Source organism: Xenopus laevis, chromosome 8L (assembly GCF_017654675.1).
Source record: "Xenopus laevis strain J_2021 chromosome 8L, Xenopus_laevis_v10.1, whole genome shotgun sequence".
Classification (NCBI taxonomy): Eukaryota; Metazoa; Chordata; class Amphibia; order Anura; family Pipidae; genus Xenopus; species Xenopus laevis.
Window position 1 is genome coordinate 78666966 of NC_054385.1, and position 14440 is coordinate 78681405.

Here is a 14440-nt window from a genome sequence, read left to right on the forward strand (position 1 = left end):
ATATCTAGCCCCATCACACATTTCAAAATTAAATATAAAAAGATCTGTTTGCTCTTTTGAGAAACTGATTCCAGTGCAGAATTCTTATGGAGCAGCACTATTAACGTGCATTTTTTTTTAAAAAAAAATGTTCCCATGACAGTATCCCTTTAAGATTAGGGGCCCTTGGAAATCATTAAAACATTAGAAGAAAGGATACATCAGTTATGGTTGCTAATGCTAGAGGGTTAATTATTAATCATCTCTAATGCACATTGCAATGCTAAATGTGGCATACAGTGTGAATGTTAATTCTTTATTAATCAGCCTTGTATAATGAATATTATATTGTACAATACATATACTATATATAGATAGTTTAGCCTTAATATCAGGTAACTGAAAGCAGCTCAGATAATGTGCTATGAACCAGTAGTTAAAAACACAAGTACCAGAGCTAAGCCACAGCCACCAACACATTTTATCTCAACATTTTCTGCTGCAAACTCTGATCAAATCCGTTTGGGTTTTTTACGCTTATTTATTATTACATTTTCCCAAAAATCTGCTTTGTGGGGGGAAAAAAATCTGATTTTCACGATTTTTTTTGGATTTTTCACCCGAAAACTCAGATTTCTTATATTTTTTGCCCGAAAGCTTCGGGGTATTGCACGAAACCCAGCACACATCAAAAAATCATTGGGACTTCTCCCATTGACTTATATGCAACCTCAACAGGTCTAAGATGCCGGATGTTCTGATTCTGACTTTTCCATCCTCTGGGTTTAATAAATTAAACAGGTGATATCTCAGTTTCACTATACTTCCGCTGCTACTCTTCTGTATTTTTTTAAGTATCTTTACCCCTGCTGGTCTATAATGCGACTTCCTGGCTCTAAGTGATTTACATGTGGTCACCCTACTTATACGGGGATTCCGAGATGGTTGTTAACAGGAGCCAAGAGTCTCAAGTGTCAAGTTTTTTTAACTTTTGTTTCACATTTAACAGTTCAGTTCATTCATCCTTATGTTTGTTCATGGTCTGCTAATGCTGTGACTAGGGCCACACAGGGCCAAAATCAGCCTGTTGAAATACACAGGCTGATTTCAGCCCCTACTGCAACAATAGCCTCCCTCTTCTGTCTGCATCTGGAACCACTATATCAGCTCCGGCATGAACACATTTGGCAGATTTCGGCAGAGAGTGTGTGTTCGTGCTGCAGCAGTTCTAGATGCAAAAGAAGGAGGCTACTGCCCGCAGTAGGTGCTACAATTGGCCTGCGTATTTCAACAGGCTGATTTTGACCCCAAGTGGCCTTTGCCACAGCATCAGTGATGTCCACACCATGAAAGGTATATGTTTAGTTAGTATTTTTATATGGTTTTAACGATGCCTGTCCAACAATGTTATAGGCTTTAATTTCCTTGTCAAGAGAACAGTAGCGTGTAAATACCATCAACATATTGGAACTCAATTCCTCCAGAAGACACATTTTTCTACAATTTCCTGTTTCAAATACCTTAATGTACACTCCTTCTCTTTTTTAGCCAATGCTCAGGTAAAAAATGTGGGGTAGCAATATGCTTACATAAGAGACTCAATTTCTTAACTAACCATACTATTACTGATCAAACAGGAAGTATGTACCTGTTAATGGACTTCTGTAGGACATAGAAATGTACATTCATATCAGTTTATGCTACTAATGAAAGCCAAACTTCCTTTTATAATTAATAGTAATTTTAATGGTGTACTACATAATAGATTAGACAGGGCATAAAGCCTGGTGATATAATCTTATTCAAATTCCCAAGGTACTTCCTGCCTGAAAGCATCTATGGATGATCTATTAACCTGGAACGAAGTGCATCCCTTATCCAGGGAATTTACCTTTTACGCTAACACTCATCACTCTCTCTAGGATCGATATGGTATTGATTTCTTCATACCTGGCCCTCCATTGATAAGGCCGAAAAACGTTCCTGTTAGTTGTCAGATCGTTCCCTGGTATTATCCTTAACAAATTTAGAAAATTTAGAAAATTTTAGAAGGAGACTTAATGATAATTAAATTTCTAGATTGAAAAATATAATACTGATCTAGATTGAAAAGAGCTCACACTGATCAAGTTGGGAATATAACTGAGAAAGTGACTATGTTTGAATAGCAGTTACCTGAGAAAGTGACTATGTTAGAACAGCAGTTAACCACAGCCCATACAAAGTTAAGTATGCTGGGCAAAACATTTTATTTGAGAGGAAATAAAGCAGATACAGAATCACCATTAAAACAAAAAAGTGCCTACCATAGAACAAAAGCACATCAAATCATATTAATGCATATCAACCATGTACAAGTGCTATAAAGTATCAATTATTTGCCTTACCATTATCTTTAATTGTTTATGTTGCTGGAGTTTTCTATATCTGCTGCATTTCAGCAAGTACATGACATGTGGAATTGCAGGTGGCATAAGTTTTAAGGCAATTTGTTAACCTTTAGTAGTCATCGTAGAACCCTTAAAAACTGGGGAACAACAGATACACCCAAGGCATGGATAGGACCCATATTTTTGTTTAAAATTTAGGTTTTTAGGGCCTTGTGTCGGAAGGACAAATTATGTCCAATTATGTGTGCAGCTTTTTTTTTTTTTTTAAAACAGAACAGCGGAGGGCGGTGAACAAGTGGCCAAATGTCTGCTTGGATAAGGGGCAATATTTGTTAATTGCTTTTTCCATCTTGTTACTATGCTGATTGAATGTGGGAAAAAGGAAGTGCTTGATTTACTGTTTCCTTTGTTTTTGACAATTAAGCTATTGCTATGATATATTTTATTAGCTTGACAAAGCAGGAATTGCCAAATCCTGGTGTGGTAGCCAAATTAAATTTACATCTTGTAAAAAGTTCCATGGATAATGTAATGGAGAAGTTAACATCTACTGCGTCTCAAAAACAGACCTGTTTTGACAACATTTGGACACCCTGGTTGTGTTATAGGGGCCCCTAAATTGACAATTAAAGGGGACCTTTCACCCAAAGAAATAATTCCAAAGTATGTTCTATTGTGTTTATATCAAGCAAAATCAACTTTATTTACACAATTTAAAAGTTAAATCTTGCTTCCTTCAGACTTGGAATCACATTCTCAGTAAGCAGGGAGGTGCTATTTTGTGAAGTTATTAAAACAAACTTATGTTTATGCGCATGCACACGCTTGTGTAAATGTTATACATTTATAGAAGGTGAGGAGATAGGGGAAATGTAGGAGTGTCAGTGCAGTGAGAATAGAAAGTAAAAGTAATTGCCTGTCTAGCCTCTTTGCCTATGATTACATGATTATGATTGACAGCTGAGATTTTTAAATGCCTTTATAACAGTTAAAAAATGTGGTTTCATGTATTATTATAATTGGTGGCTTCATAATTTGAAAAGGACTTTTACTATACAGCTTGAATGCCTGGTTGACAGATCCCCTTCAATACATAGTTTTTCCTTAAACCCTAATTTATGAGGTCACATATACGATACTTTATTCTAGTAAGCTTATTAGACTGCAAAATACATACACGATCCAAAAGCTTTTTGGACGTCGCGCGAAGGCCAGAAGACGAAGAAAAGGTAAGTTCCACCGGAGGGCCAAGGGCTTTTGTTAAGGGTATTACAAATTACCGGCAACTACATTGCTGGTAAATTTGTAATACCGGCTAGGCCAGTAAAATACCGGCCAGGTGGCAACCCTACTGACAACTTGTCACAGCACTCGTCCTCACTGATGCCATTTTGAGGCGCTAGAACTTTCTACTTCACACTTTGGAGTTAGAACCAGAGTAAACTAAGAGTTAAGATGGCCATAGACGTACAGATTATATCCTATGTTGGATGAAAGATCGTCTGTGCCAATCTTCCAACCTGCAACTAACCATTCAAATTAAAATAAAGTAGTAAAAAGAACAAATCACACAATGCTCTCGCTGTTAATTGACAGGCAGCAATCGTACGAAAGTTATGTCTAACAAATAGTAGTGACAATATCTCATTGATTTCGTCAGACAGGCAATAAATGCAGAGATATTATAGTTAACCAATAAAGATCTTTTAACTGGTCTGATCGACTGTCCATCAAGCAAAACTATCTATTGTATGATAATATCTTTGTGTCTATGGCCATCTTGAAAGATTACTTTTGGTTAATTTTGACCATTGCCTTCTCCTAAATTAGTCATCGAATTCTGAAAAACCTGTCCCTTGCTTGCAAAAAAACAAAAAATCACCCCAGTGCTACAGTTAAAATAAAGCGCATATGATTACTGTTATGTTTTGGGTAGCCGAGGATGAGTATTTGTGTTTGCTGTATGGTTTTGCAGTGTAGGTGAATCCCTTTTCTTAGCACTGTATTTTGCCTGTGACTGTGCATTATTAGTCCACATTGCTGGATTTACAATCTGTACATTCCCAGCATTTCCCTGACTGAGTTTTAGCCTCTGCCACTGCTGTTTCAATTTGGCTAGCAACTGTAATAGCCTTTGCAAGGGTTAAATCCTGCTCTAGGAGCAGTCTCTCTCTAATGCGAGGTGAGTTTGTTTTTTCCACTATTTGGTCTCTTAGCATTTCATCTGTTAGATTCCCAAACTCACAGGTAACAACCAGCTATCTCAAAGCTGCTACAAATTGTTTCTATGGATTCGCCATTATGTTGTCCATGTTGGCGGAATTTATATCTTTCAGCAACTACATTTACTCTTGGCACGAAAAAGTTCTTTATAGCAGTAAGAGCAGTTTCATAAGTATCATCAGGTAATGGTAATGTATAGAATATACACTGTCCCTCTGCTCCCAGGCAGTGAATAAGTAAAGCACGATTTCTAGCAGCAGAAATCTCTCCTTGGTCAGCAGCAATAATGTAATTTTCATACATATGAATCCAAGCAGTAAAAGGTATGGTAGGCTCACCAGGGTTTGGAGGAAAGGGTGCAGGCTGCTGCAGAGGTAGAAGAGCCATCCTTGTCACCATTTGTTATGTTTTGGGTGGCCAAGGATGAGTAGAGTATAAGAGTGCTTTATTAGCAGTCATGCAGGCTTTACACAATAGTAACTTTCACTTTTAAGATGACAGGAAGTATGCACAGTATAAGTGTGGGCACACTGACATCTACAGGCCATTTGTATAAACACCACAATTACTTTATGCTAATTGTGCCCATTGTCTTTTTCTTAATTAGACATTGCTTTGTCCTGAATTGTGAAAAATCTGGCCCTTGTTTATAAAACACATGCGCACTGCATAGTAGTCTGAAGTTGCCCCATGAGGAAACTTTAGGCTATTACATAAAGCACAGGTGACCGTATAAATCTCCCCTGGATTGCAGATTTACTGAAGGCGACTAATCTCTGCAAGGCGTTAGAAATCAGAATAAAATGTTTTTTTTCCTTTGCCTGACTAAGGCTGCCACCTGCCCTGTATTTTACCAACTTGGCCAGTTAAAATTAAGCTTCATCCCAGTGTTATTAATTGGAGAAATACATAACAAATACAGGAATGGTATATTATTCAAGAAAAGGTGGCAACCCTATGCCTGACAATTCTTCACTCTGAGATGAGAAACAAAATATGAAGTGTACTATTGTTACAGGTAAGTACAAGGAAATACAAGTGTTTTTCCTTGGCACAAGTAGGCGCAGCTCAGAGAAGAAAAAAAAAATGACTAGTATTTAAGTACAAGCGAGCAGAGAAAACAATTGTGCCCGAACGTCCACATCCTGCTCCGTCCGCCACAGATCATGACGTGTGACTAGCGGCTTATGCTCGTGTAACAATGAATACGCCGTCTTTACCAGTCACACCCTCTCGGTGGTCACGTGTTGCGTCACTTACGCTTATATATGAGCAATCTTCAAAGTCTCGCGAGAGGAGATTTGCGAAGTCGGCATTCGCTGTCAGGCAGGAACCAAGGAGTCGGACTTGCGGGACGTTTAAGCAGCGACCCGGAACTAGGGGCTCTGTTAAGAAATCCGAGACTGTCCCGCGAAAGGCGTGACTGCTGTGCGATATGTGACCATAAGTACAGAGGACAAAGTAATTTGCAAAGGATATCCCAAAATGTGCACTTTACGACTGAATTATGGATAGTATTGTGGTGGCACGGGTAAGGCTGCTACTATTCGTTCACTTTTTATTGATTACCCTTAGGGGCAGTCGCGTGTATAGTTTAGCAACTGGCCGGAAGCTTTTCTGTTCATCTAGGATTCGATCAAAGCCTGAAGACTGTGGTTCCACAAAGCGGAAGTATTTGCAGTGAATAAGACTCGTGCTCTATGATCTTTGTGACTGCGAGACGTGCTACTGTAACCGAATAGACTAGCGAGGAGTAATAAAAAGCAGCAATAACAATACATTTGTAGTCTTACAGAGTTTTTTTTTTTTTTTCAGAAGTGGTCACTGACCCCCATTTGAAAGATGGGTAGGGTCAGAAGAAAGCAAATTATTAAAAAACTTAGACTGAAGACCAATGGAAAAGTTGCTTAGAATTGGCCTTTCTATAACATACTAAAAGATAACTTAAAGGGGTGGTTCACCTTTACGTTAACTTTTAATATGTTCTAAAATGGCCAATTCTAATTAACTTTTCAATTGGTCTTCGTTATTTATTTTGTATAGTTTCTATCATTATTTGCCTTCTTCCGACTCTTTCCAGCTTTCAAACGGGGGTCAATAACCATTTATAAACAAATGCTCTGTAAGGCTACACATTTATTGTTATTGCTACTTTTTATTACTCCTCTTTCTATTCAGGCCTCTCCTATTCATATTCGTCTCTTATTCAAATCAGTGCATGGTTGCTAGGGGAATTTGGACCCTAGTAACCAGATTGCTGCAATTGCAAACTGGAGAGCTGCTGAATAAAAACCTAAATAACTTAAAAAAAAAACTACAAGTAATAAAAAATGGAAACTAATTGCAAATTGTATCAGAATATCACTCTCTTCATCATACTTAAAGGGATACTGTCATGGGAAAAATTTTGTTTTCAAAATGAATCAGTTAATAGTGCTGCTCCAGTAGAATTCTGCACTGAATCCGTTTCTTAAGAGCAAACAGATTTTTTAATATTCAATTTTGAAGTCTGACATGGGGCTAGACATATTGTCAATTTCCCAGGTGCCCTAAGTCTTGTGACTTGTGCTCTGATAAACTTCAATCACTCTTTACTGCTGTACTGCAAGTTAGAGTGATATCACCCCTTCCCTTTTCCCCCCCAGCAGCCAAACAAACGAACAATGGGAAGGTAACCAGATAACAGCTCCCTAACAAGATAACAGCTGCCTGGTAGATCTAAGAACAACACTCAATAGTAAAAACCCATGTCCCACTGAGACCCATTCAGTTACATTGAGAAGGAAAAACAGCAGCCTGCCAGAAAGCATTTCTCTCCTAAAGTGCAGGCACAAGTCACATGACCAGGGGCAGCTGGGAAATTGACAATGTGTAGCCCCATGTCAGATTTCAAAATTGAATATAAAAAAATCTGTTTGCTCTTTTGAGAAATGGATTTCAGTGCAGAATTCTGCTGGGGTAGCACTATTAACTGGTGCATTTTGAAAAAAACATGTTTTCCGATGACAGGATCCCTTTAAAGTTAACTCAAAGGTAAACAACACCTTTAAATGTGAACCACCCCTTTAAAATTGAAGCAAACATTTTAAAGTAGAAGGAACGTGTAAATCGCTGGGGGTCGGCAAATGTTTATCTCACTCCCAGTGCTCCTGTTAGCAGAAACCTGTAGCAATCTTCTTGCTGCCTCGTCTTCTTTGTGTTGGTGTGCATGTGCAGTTGAATGAAAAGCTGGCTTTTATAATCTTAACGCGTAGGTGTTGGCACTGGGGTATTAAAGTAAGAAGCAGAAGAAGAGGATTGCTCACTAAGAAGGACCCTGGGCTGATGCAGTTTTCTGCTAACAGGAATACTGGCCAGGGGTATTGGGTAAGTGATCACTGGGAGGTGTTTACCATTTTGCACCCCCAGTGACTTACACTTTCCTTCTACTTTAAAGGGGAAGGAAACCTAGTTTGCGCAAAAAACGTCCCCCCCTCCGTGTGTTGCCCACCCTCCCCCCTGGCCTACCCGTCCCGCTGGGCAAATGCCCCTAACTTGTTACTTACCCTTCTGCGCAGGTCCAGTCCAGGGAGTTCACAGACGACATCTTCTTCCACGCGATCTTCTTCCTGCTGTGAACGGCGTTTTGGCGCATGCGCAGTAGGAGCATTTTGCCGGTACGGATCTACTGCGCATGCGCCAAAAGTCACGATGTACTTTTGGCGCATGCGCAGTAGATCGTACCGGCGAAATGCTCCTACTGCGCATGCGCCGGTCAAAGCAGGAAGAATATCGCGTGGAAGAAGATGTCATCTGTGAACTCCCTGGACTAGACCTGCGCAGAAGGGTAAGTAACAAGTTAGGGGCATTTGTCCAGGGGGGAGGAGGGAGGGGAGGGTTTTTGCGCCAACTAGGTTTCTTTCCCCTTTAAGTTCTTTCCCTGCATTCCCCTGTCTAGTCAGCAGCAATACAGGTGAACCATCATTTCTTCTTTAAGGATAAAAATTAGTACTTATGAGCATCAGAATCAAATAGTGTAAGGAGCTGTTCTACAAGATTTTCAAAACTGCCTGATATCTATCGGGAGGGGATCGTAACAGCAGGACATGTCCCCATAGTTCTGTTCTGCTTTTCCTTCTACATTAGCCAGTATGTCATAAGACTGAACGGATCACAAGATTTCAGTTACGATATGAACACATCCTGTTTGGCTTTCTCTGGGTTATTTACTGTAGATTGGAGAGGTGCTAAACCCACATCTATCTGTCACTCTGAATCTTGGCCATGATTTTGTGCTCTGATGAGAAAAGTGCAATCTGTAGCTTGACTGTGGGACTGTCCCGCCAATTCTGAATGGCAATGTGCAGCATACTCGGTTCTGGTATGTTTAGTTCTGCAGTTAAAATTGAGCAAGTTAAATGTCTTTGTCTAAATACTTCGTGATTCGTTTGTATAGTACAGATTATTCTAATTATTTTTTTTTTATGTCTCAAAACTCCTTTTTAGAACAGTTTTTTCCTTAGAGTAATAATCTGATATGTTTGATATATGGTTCATTAAATGTCACGGTTAAATAAGAAACATTCTGTCAGATATAAGTTGATAAAGTATTGTGTTGTTCCTACCGCTCTCTCGCTGTTTCTCTTTTACTGCATTGGTGGTGCTGGATCCTGATGAAGGGAGGTTAAACCCCCCGAAACGTTGATCAATTGGTGATATAATAATAAAAAGAGGGGCACAGTCCCCTGCTGCAGAAAATAGTGTGTGTGCGGATCCGTATATCTACTGTTGTAGATATATGTATATGAGACATAGGAGTAATTTAGTAACGGAAATGTATCTCTTACAAGGATGTTTAAATATCTATGATATAGTTTACTTGGTGTCTTTGTTCTTAAATTGTTTATTTTTTTGTTGACCACCTTACAATTGAAAGTTTTCATGTACATGTGTTTGTTTTGTTGTGAATTCTTTGTATGAGACAGTAAGATGGTGTGGAGATTGATTTACCACAACACGTGTATTTATTGTGGAATATATTTTAATTTTAGTTGCTTACTAGTGATGATTGCATGACGTCACCTGGTGTTCGTTTACCGCTAGTATGTGCTTTTAAAAGACCAGTAAAATAAAAAAAAACCTTGTTTCTAAATAACGAAAAAAAACACCAAGACTCATTTAACTTTAAATTCGCAAAGTTTTTATTAACATTTAGGGGCCGATTCACTAAGCTCGAGTGAAGGATTCGAATGAAAAATACTTCGAATTTCGAAGTATTTTTTGGGTACTTCGACCATCGAAATGGGCTACTTCGACCTTCGACTACGACCTTCGACTTCGATTCGAACGATTCGAACTAAAAATCGTTCGACCATTCGATAGTCGAAGTACTTTCCCTTTAAAAAAAACTTCGACCCCCTACTTCGGCAGATAAAACCTACCGAAGTCAGTTAGCCTATGGGGAAGGTCCCCATAGGCTTGCTAAACTTTTTTTGATCGAAGGATTTTCCTTCGATCGTTGGATTTAAATCCTTCGAATCGTTCGATTCGAAGGATTTAATCGTTCGAACGAAAAATCCTTCGATCGAACGAACGTTTAGCGCTAAATCCTTCGACTTCAATATTCGAAGTCGAAGGATTTCAATTCGAGGGTCGAATTTCGAAGTATTTTTTACTTCGAAATTCGACCCATAGTGAATCTGCCCCTAACACTTGCAGTCCTCTTCAGAAATGGTGACAGGGAGACGCTCAATTTCTCCTCCCTGCCTTCTATAGGAGATAGCCAGGGAGGAGAAATAGAGTGCCGCACGATTGATCGTCGCCGTTTTCGTTAAGTACAAACAAATTTTTTTTTACTGGTCCTTTAAGGCACAAGGTTTTTGTTTAATCACCTTGAGAGACTTGTGAGAAGGCCTATACATCAGTCCCCATATTTTTGCAATAAAAGCTATTTTTTCTTCTTTAAAGGGGTGGTTCACATTTAAGTTAACTTTTGGTATGTTGTAGAACGGCTAATTCTAAGCAACTTTTCAACTGTTTATTATTTTTTTTATAGTTTAATTATTTGCCTTTTTCTTCTTCTGACCATTTCAAGCCTTTAAATGGGAGTCACTGGCCCCATCTAAAACCAAATTCTCTTTAAGGCTAAGCATTTATTTTTATTGCTACTTTTGATTGCTTATCTTCCTATTTAGGCTATATATATACATATACATATACATATACATATATATATAATTTTTTTTTTTTTTTTTTTTTTTTTTATGCGGTTGAAAAAAAACAATACGAATCTCCAAAAGAAAGGATCCGCACTCACAGGTCTTAAAGGGGTTGTTCGCCTTTCGAACAACGAAATTATTTGGGTGTAATTCACTTCAGTTCATTGTTCTTTGCTAACAATCAAACTGTGCTGTCTGACTGCAAATATTAATCAACTGCTGGTTACTAATATGCTGTAATATTTTGTTACGGATTCCAGATATCATTTTTTTTTATAGTGTTCTCCCCCAGAAAAAAATAAACAAAACATGCCAGGCAGGAAAAAATTTAGGCCGGGTGAGGGAGATAACTAAATATGTGCCTACCCAACCTCTCCCACTCTAAAATAAGTCTGTATAAAATGTCTCTTCTGTGCATGATGTGGGGATGAAGCAGAGACCAGCGACTGGGCAAAACAGCCCGGGTGATGCACCCATCTAAAACAGCCTGGGGAGAACACGGCCCTTGTGTTTAGTGGTAAAATTGTTAATAACCTTTTGTTGTTGCAGTACTAGAATTCACATAAGATCCACCAACACAACCAAAGCCTGAATTATAATACTGTGAGTTGTAGTTCAGTATATGCAATTGTGCATTGCAGAAGTTTAGTAACTTGTATTTATCCTATACATATATTTACATATATTAAGCTTCACCTGTTCATTTTAAATGCAGGCAGAGCATGGAGAATGATGAATTTCCGCCAGAGGATGGGATGGATTGGCGTTAGCCTCTACCTCTTTGTGAGCGCTGCTGCATTCTACTATGTATTTGAAATTAATGACACTTATAACAAACTTGCTCTGGAACATGTACAGCTGAAACCACAGGAGCCACACAGAGGAACCACATGGACACACTCCTTAAAAGCACGCCTGCTCTCCTTACCTTTTTGGCTCTGGGCCACCCTCTTCCTTATTCCCTACTTTCAAGTGTTTCTGTTTCTATACTCTTGTACAAGAGCTGACCCTAAAACTGTTGGGTATTGCATAATACCCATATGCCTGGCAATTATCTGCAATCGTCACCAGTCGTTTGTCAGGGCATCAAATCAGATAAGCAGATTGCAGCTAATTGACACATAGACTGCAAAATAATTTCCTCAAAGGAAGAAGAAAACCAACCATGACAGGAAATCGAGACAATCTGCTTTTCTCTCTACCATTTTACTTCAAGAGAGGGTCTGTCTTGCTGTCTCTTGGGGCAACGTAATATTTAAATAAAAACAAAACCAAATAGTTTTTTTTTTTGTTTTTTTTTTTTAATGAATGGCAGGTTGACAATTACATTTTATTTCACTCACTCTTTGTATCAAAGGGCTAAAAAGGTTTCCCCTCCATTCATGTAAACCAAATGGGTAGCTTTCCCTATTTTTAGACATGTATTTCTGCCATTGTCCTCGTCACTGAAGTGAGAGAGCTAGTGTGAATCGAAGGTTTCAAAATGAATGAAGGGAAATACAGGTGTCATTATATTCAATAAATAGGCAAATTAAATCTGGTCTTAGAACATTTAAAAGGGAGCATCAGGAGACCTTGTTCATTGTTGTAACCATGTAGATGGGGGAAGGACACTGCATTAAATGGGTAAATAATGTGAAATGTAGAAATGGTTGTGGAAGGGCACAGTCGGGTTTCTTTTTGAATAATTTATTAGAAAATCTTAATGCTGTTTGTTGGATTACACCGCATTTCTCTTAGTGGTTTTATATCTTTATGGAAATTAAATAAGGCCCACGGGTTTGAGTCCGAGATTTGACACTTGAGAAATTGTTGCATAGTACTTTTGAACTCTCCCGGTACAATGCCAGTTCTGCTATGATTTTGTACAAAACAAAACCACAGTACTACATGAACATTTTTTTTGTGCATAAAAAGAAGTAGGGGCTTACAGGAAATTTTGAAATATGTATTTTGTATTTTCCTGCCTTGACCTTTTCTACTGAAATTGGATTCATATTTTGAGGAATAATGTTCACATCGTCAAATTGTTATGTGCGAGCAGGAAACACTGGGTTTGGGCTTATTGCATACCTTGTACTTGTAATTTATGGGAAGAAATCAATAAAATAAACATGTTTAACGGTGATATACATGAATTGTCTGTTACCACCACTCATTTTCTGTGCTATTCAAGTTACATTTTATTTAGAAATGGCCAGCATGACCCCCCCAGTAGAACTGAGAATTGTTAACACTATTCATGCTTGCTAAGAAAGCACTTGCTATCAGACGGAAGACATTGGTGAGCTCTCCTTCTTGATAAGAAAATTGGTCAACTGTGTGCTGGGCAAATTAGGCTTATCTGGATAATCTGTCCATATTTATAGTTTGCTCATGTGGCATTGCCCTAAGTACCTGCCGTGTGACCGTTCTCAAAGAATGGGTTAAATTGAAAGGTGATTGACTATTACATAAATCCATCAACACAGTGCCATTCTGAAGAAATTCAGATGTGTACTTCAGTTCTCCCTTGAAGTAAAAATTCAGGAAAGACAACAGTAGAATATTTAAACAGATTCTAAACTCACTCAAGGGATGAGAGCAAAAGGAGCTCCTTTAGCCCTGAGAAACTTTCTTTAAACAAGTAATGCTATGAGAAAGCATGTATGTTTTATGGCCGCAGGGGAATTTGGAACATTACTATTTTAGTTTTGCGTGTATACAAGCATCCCTCCTAAATTGGATCAAGTTTAGACCACTTTCATGTCGAATTATCATTGGATTACAAACATGAACAAAAACTATTCTACTGCACTTTATGTTCAGACTTCCCCAGCTGTAACCACTTTTTGTCTTTGTCTCCTAACTTTTCTCTAATTTTATTTTCCCATGATAAAATGGACACACTTTAAAAGATGGTATGAGACTTATGGCCTAAACACAAACCAGATGGTCTGCAATATGGGAAGCACAGCAGGAGAATCCTAGAGTTTATCAGACCAAGAAAGCTCAGTCAATAAACTCTGCCCTTTTGGGAGCCGTAAATAAAAATTATTGTGGTCTGGGGAAAGCCTAAATAGACTTTAAAGAGGAATTATAGTTACAATGAAACAGACTGTTGAGAGGGGGATACTGAAGCCTAACGTGATTATTTAACAAATGGTATAGAATGTTTAATTGAGATGAAGCTTACATTATATTTTTATTTTTGCAATAGTTCCCCTTTAAGCATTTATCCAATGATAAGAACAAAAGTTATGTTCAGGTTTCTATAGGAACTTCACTATAAGCATGCATATCTAATGTTCAGCTGATGAAAATCTTAAAATATTTATTGTTAAGAATTATATATTGAAAGGCAGGGTTCATATTCAGATGGTAATTGAGCCAAATAGTTTGTGGAAGATTTGATATACTAGGTGACTTATTCAGTGCATCATTAGTAGAGTATAGACTTCTATGTAAGAAGACGTATATCAACAGGTGCTGTTGATCAGACTGGACTCTCCATTGAAGCGCAAAACAAACAGACCTATTTATCTAAATTTGAATTTGTGCATTTGTTTTTTTGTTTTTGTAATACATTTTTTAGGGGATCAGAAAAAAAAATGGTGTAAAATCTGGGAAAATGTAAACACAAAGTGTAAAATGCAGGAAAACTGAAAATTA

At 38.1% G+C, this 14440-nt stretch overlaps 1 protein-coding gene across 2 annotated transcripts; it reads left to right on the forward strand.

Annotated features, from left to right (window-relative positions):
- Positions 1–5919: 5919 nt before the first annotated feature.
- On the forward strand, positions 5920–12917 carry tmem251.L (transmembrane protein 251 L homeolog). 2 transcript variants are annotated; one of them, NM_001094227.1, is given in 2 exon segments: positions 5920–6123; positions 11505–12917. In NM_001094227.1, a coding segment is annotated over 1 exon segment (396 nt). In that variant the 5' UTR covers positions 5920–6123; positions 11505–11518; the 3' UTR covers positions 11915–12917.
- Positions 12918–14440: the final 1523 nt, after the last annotated feature.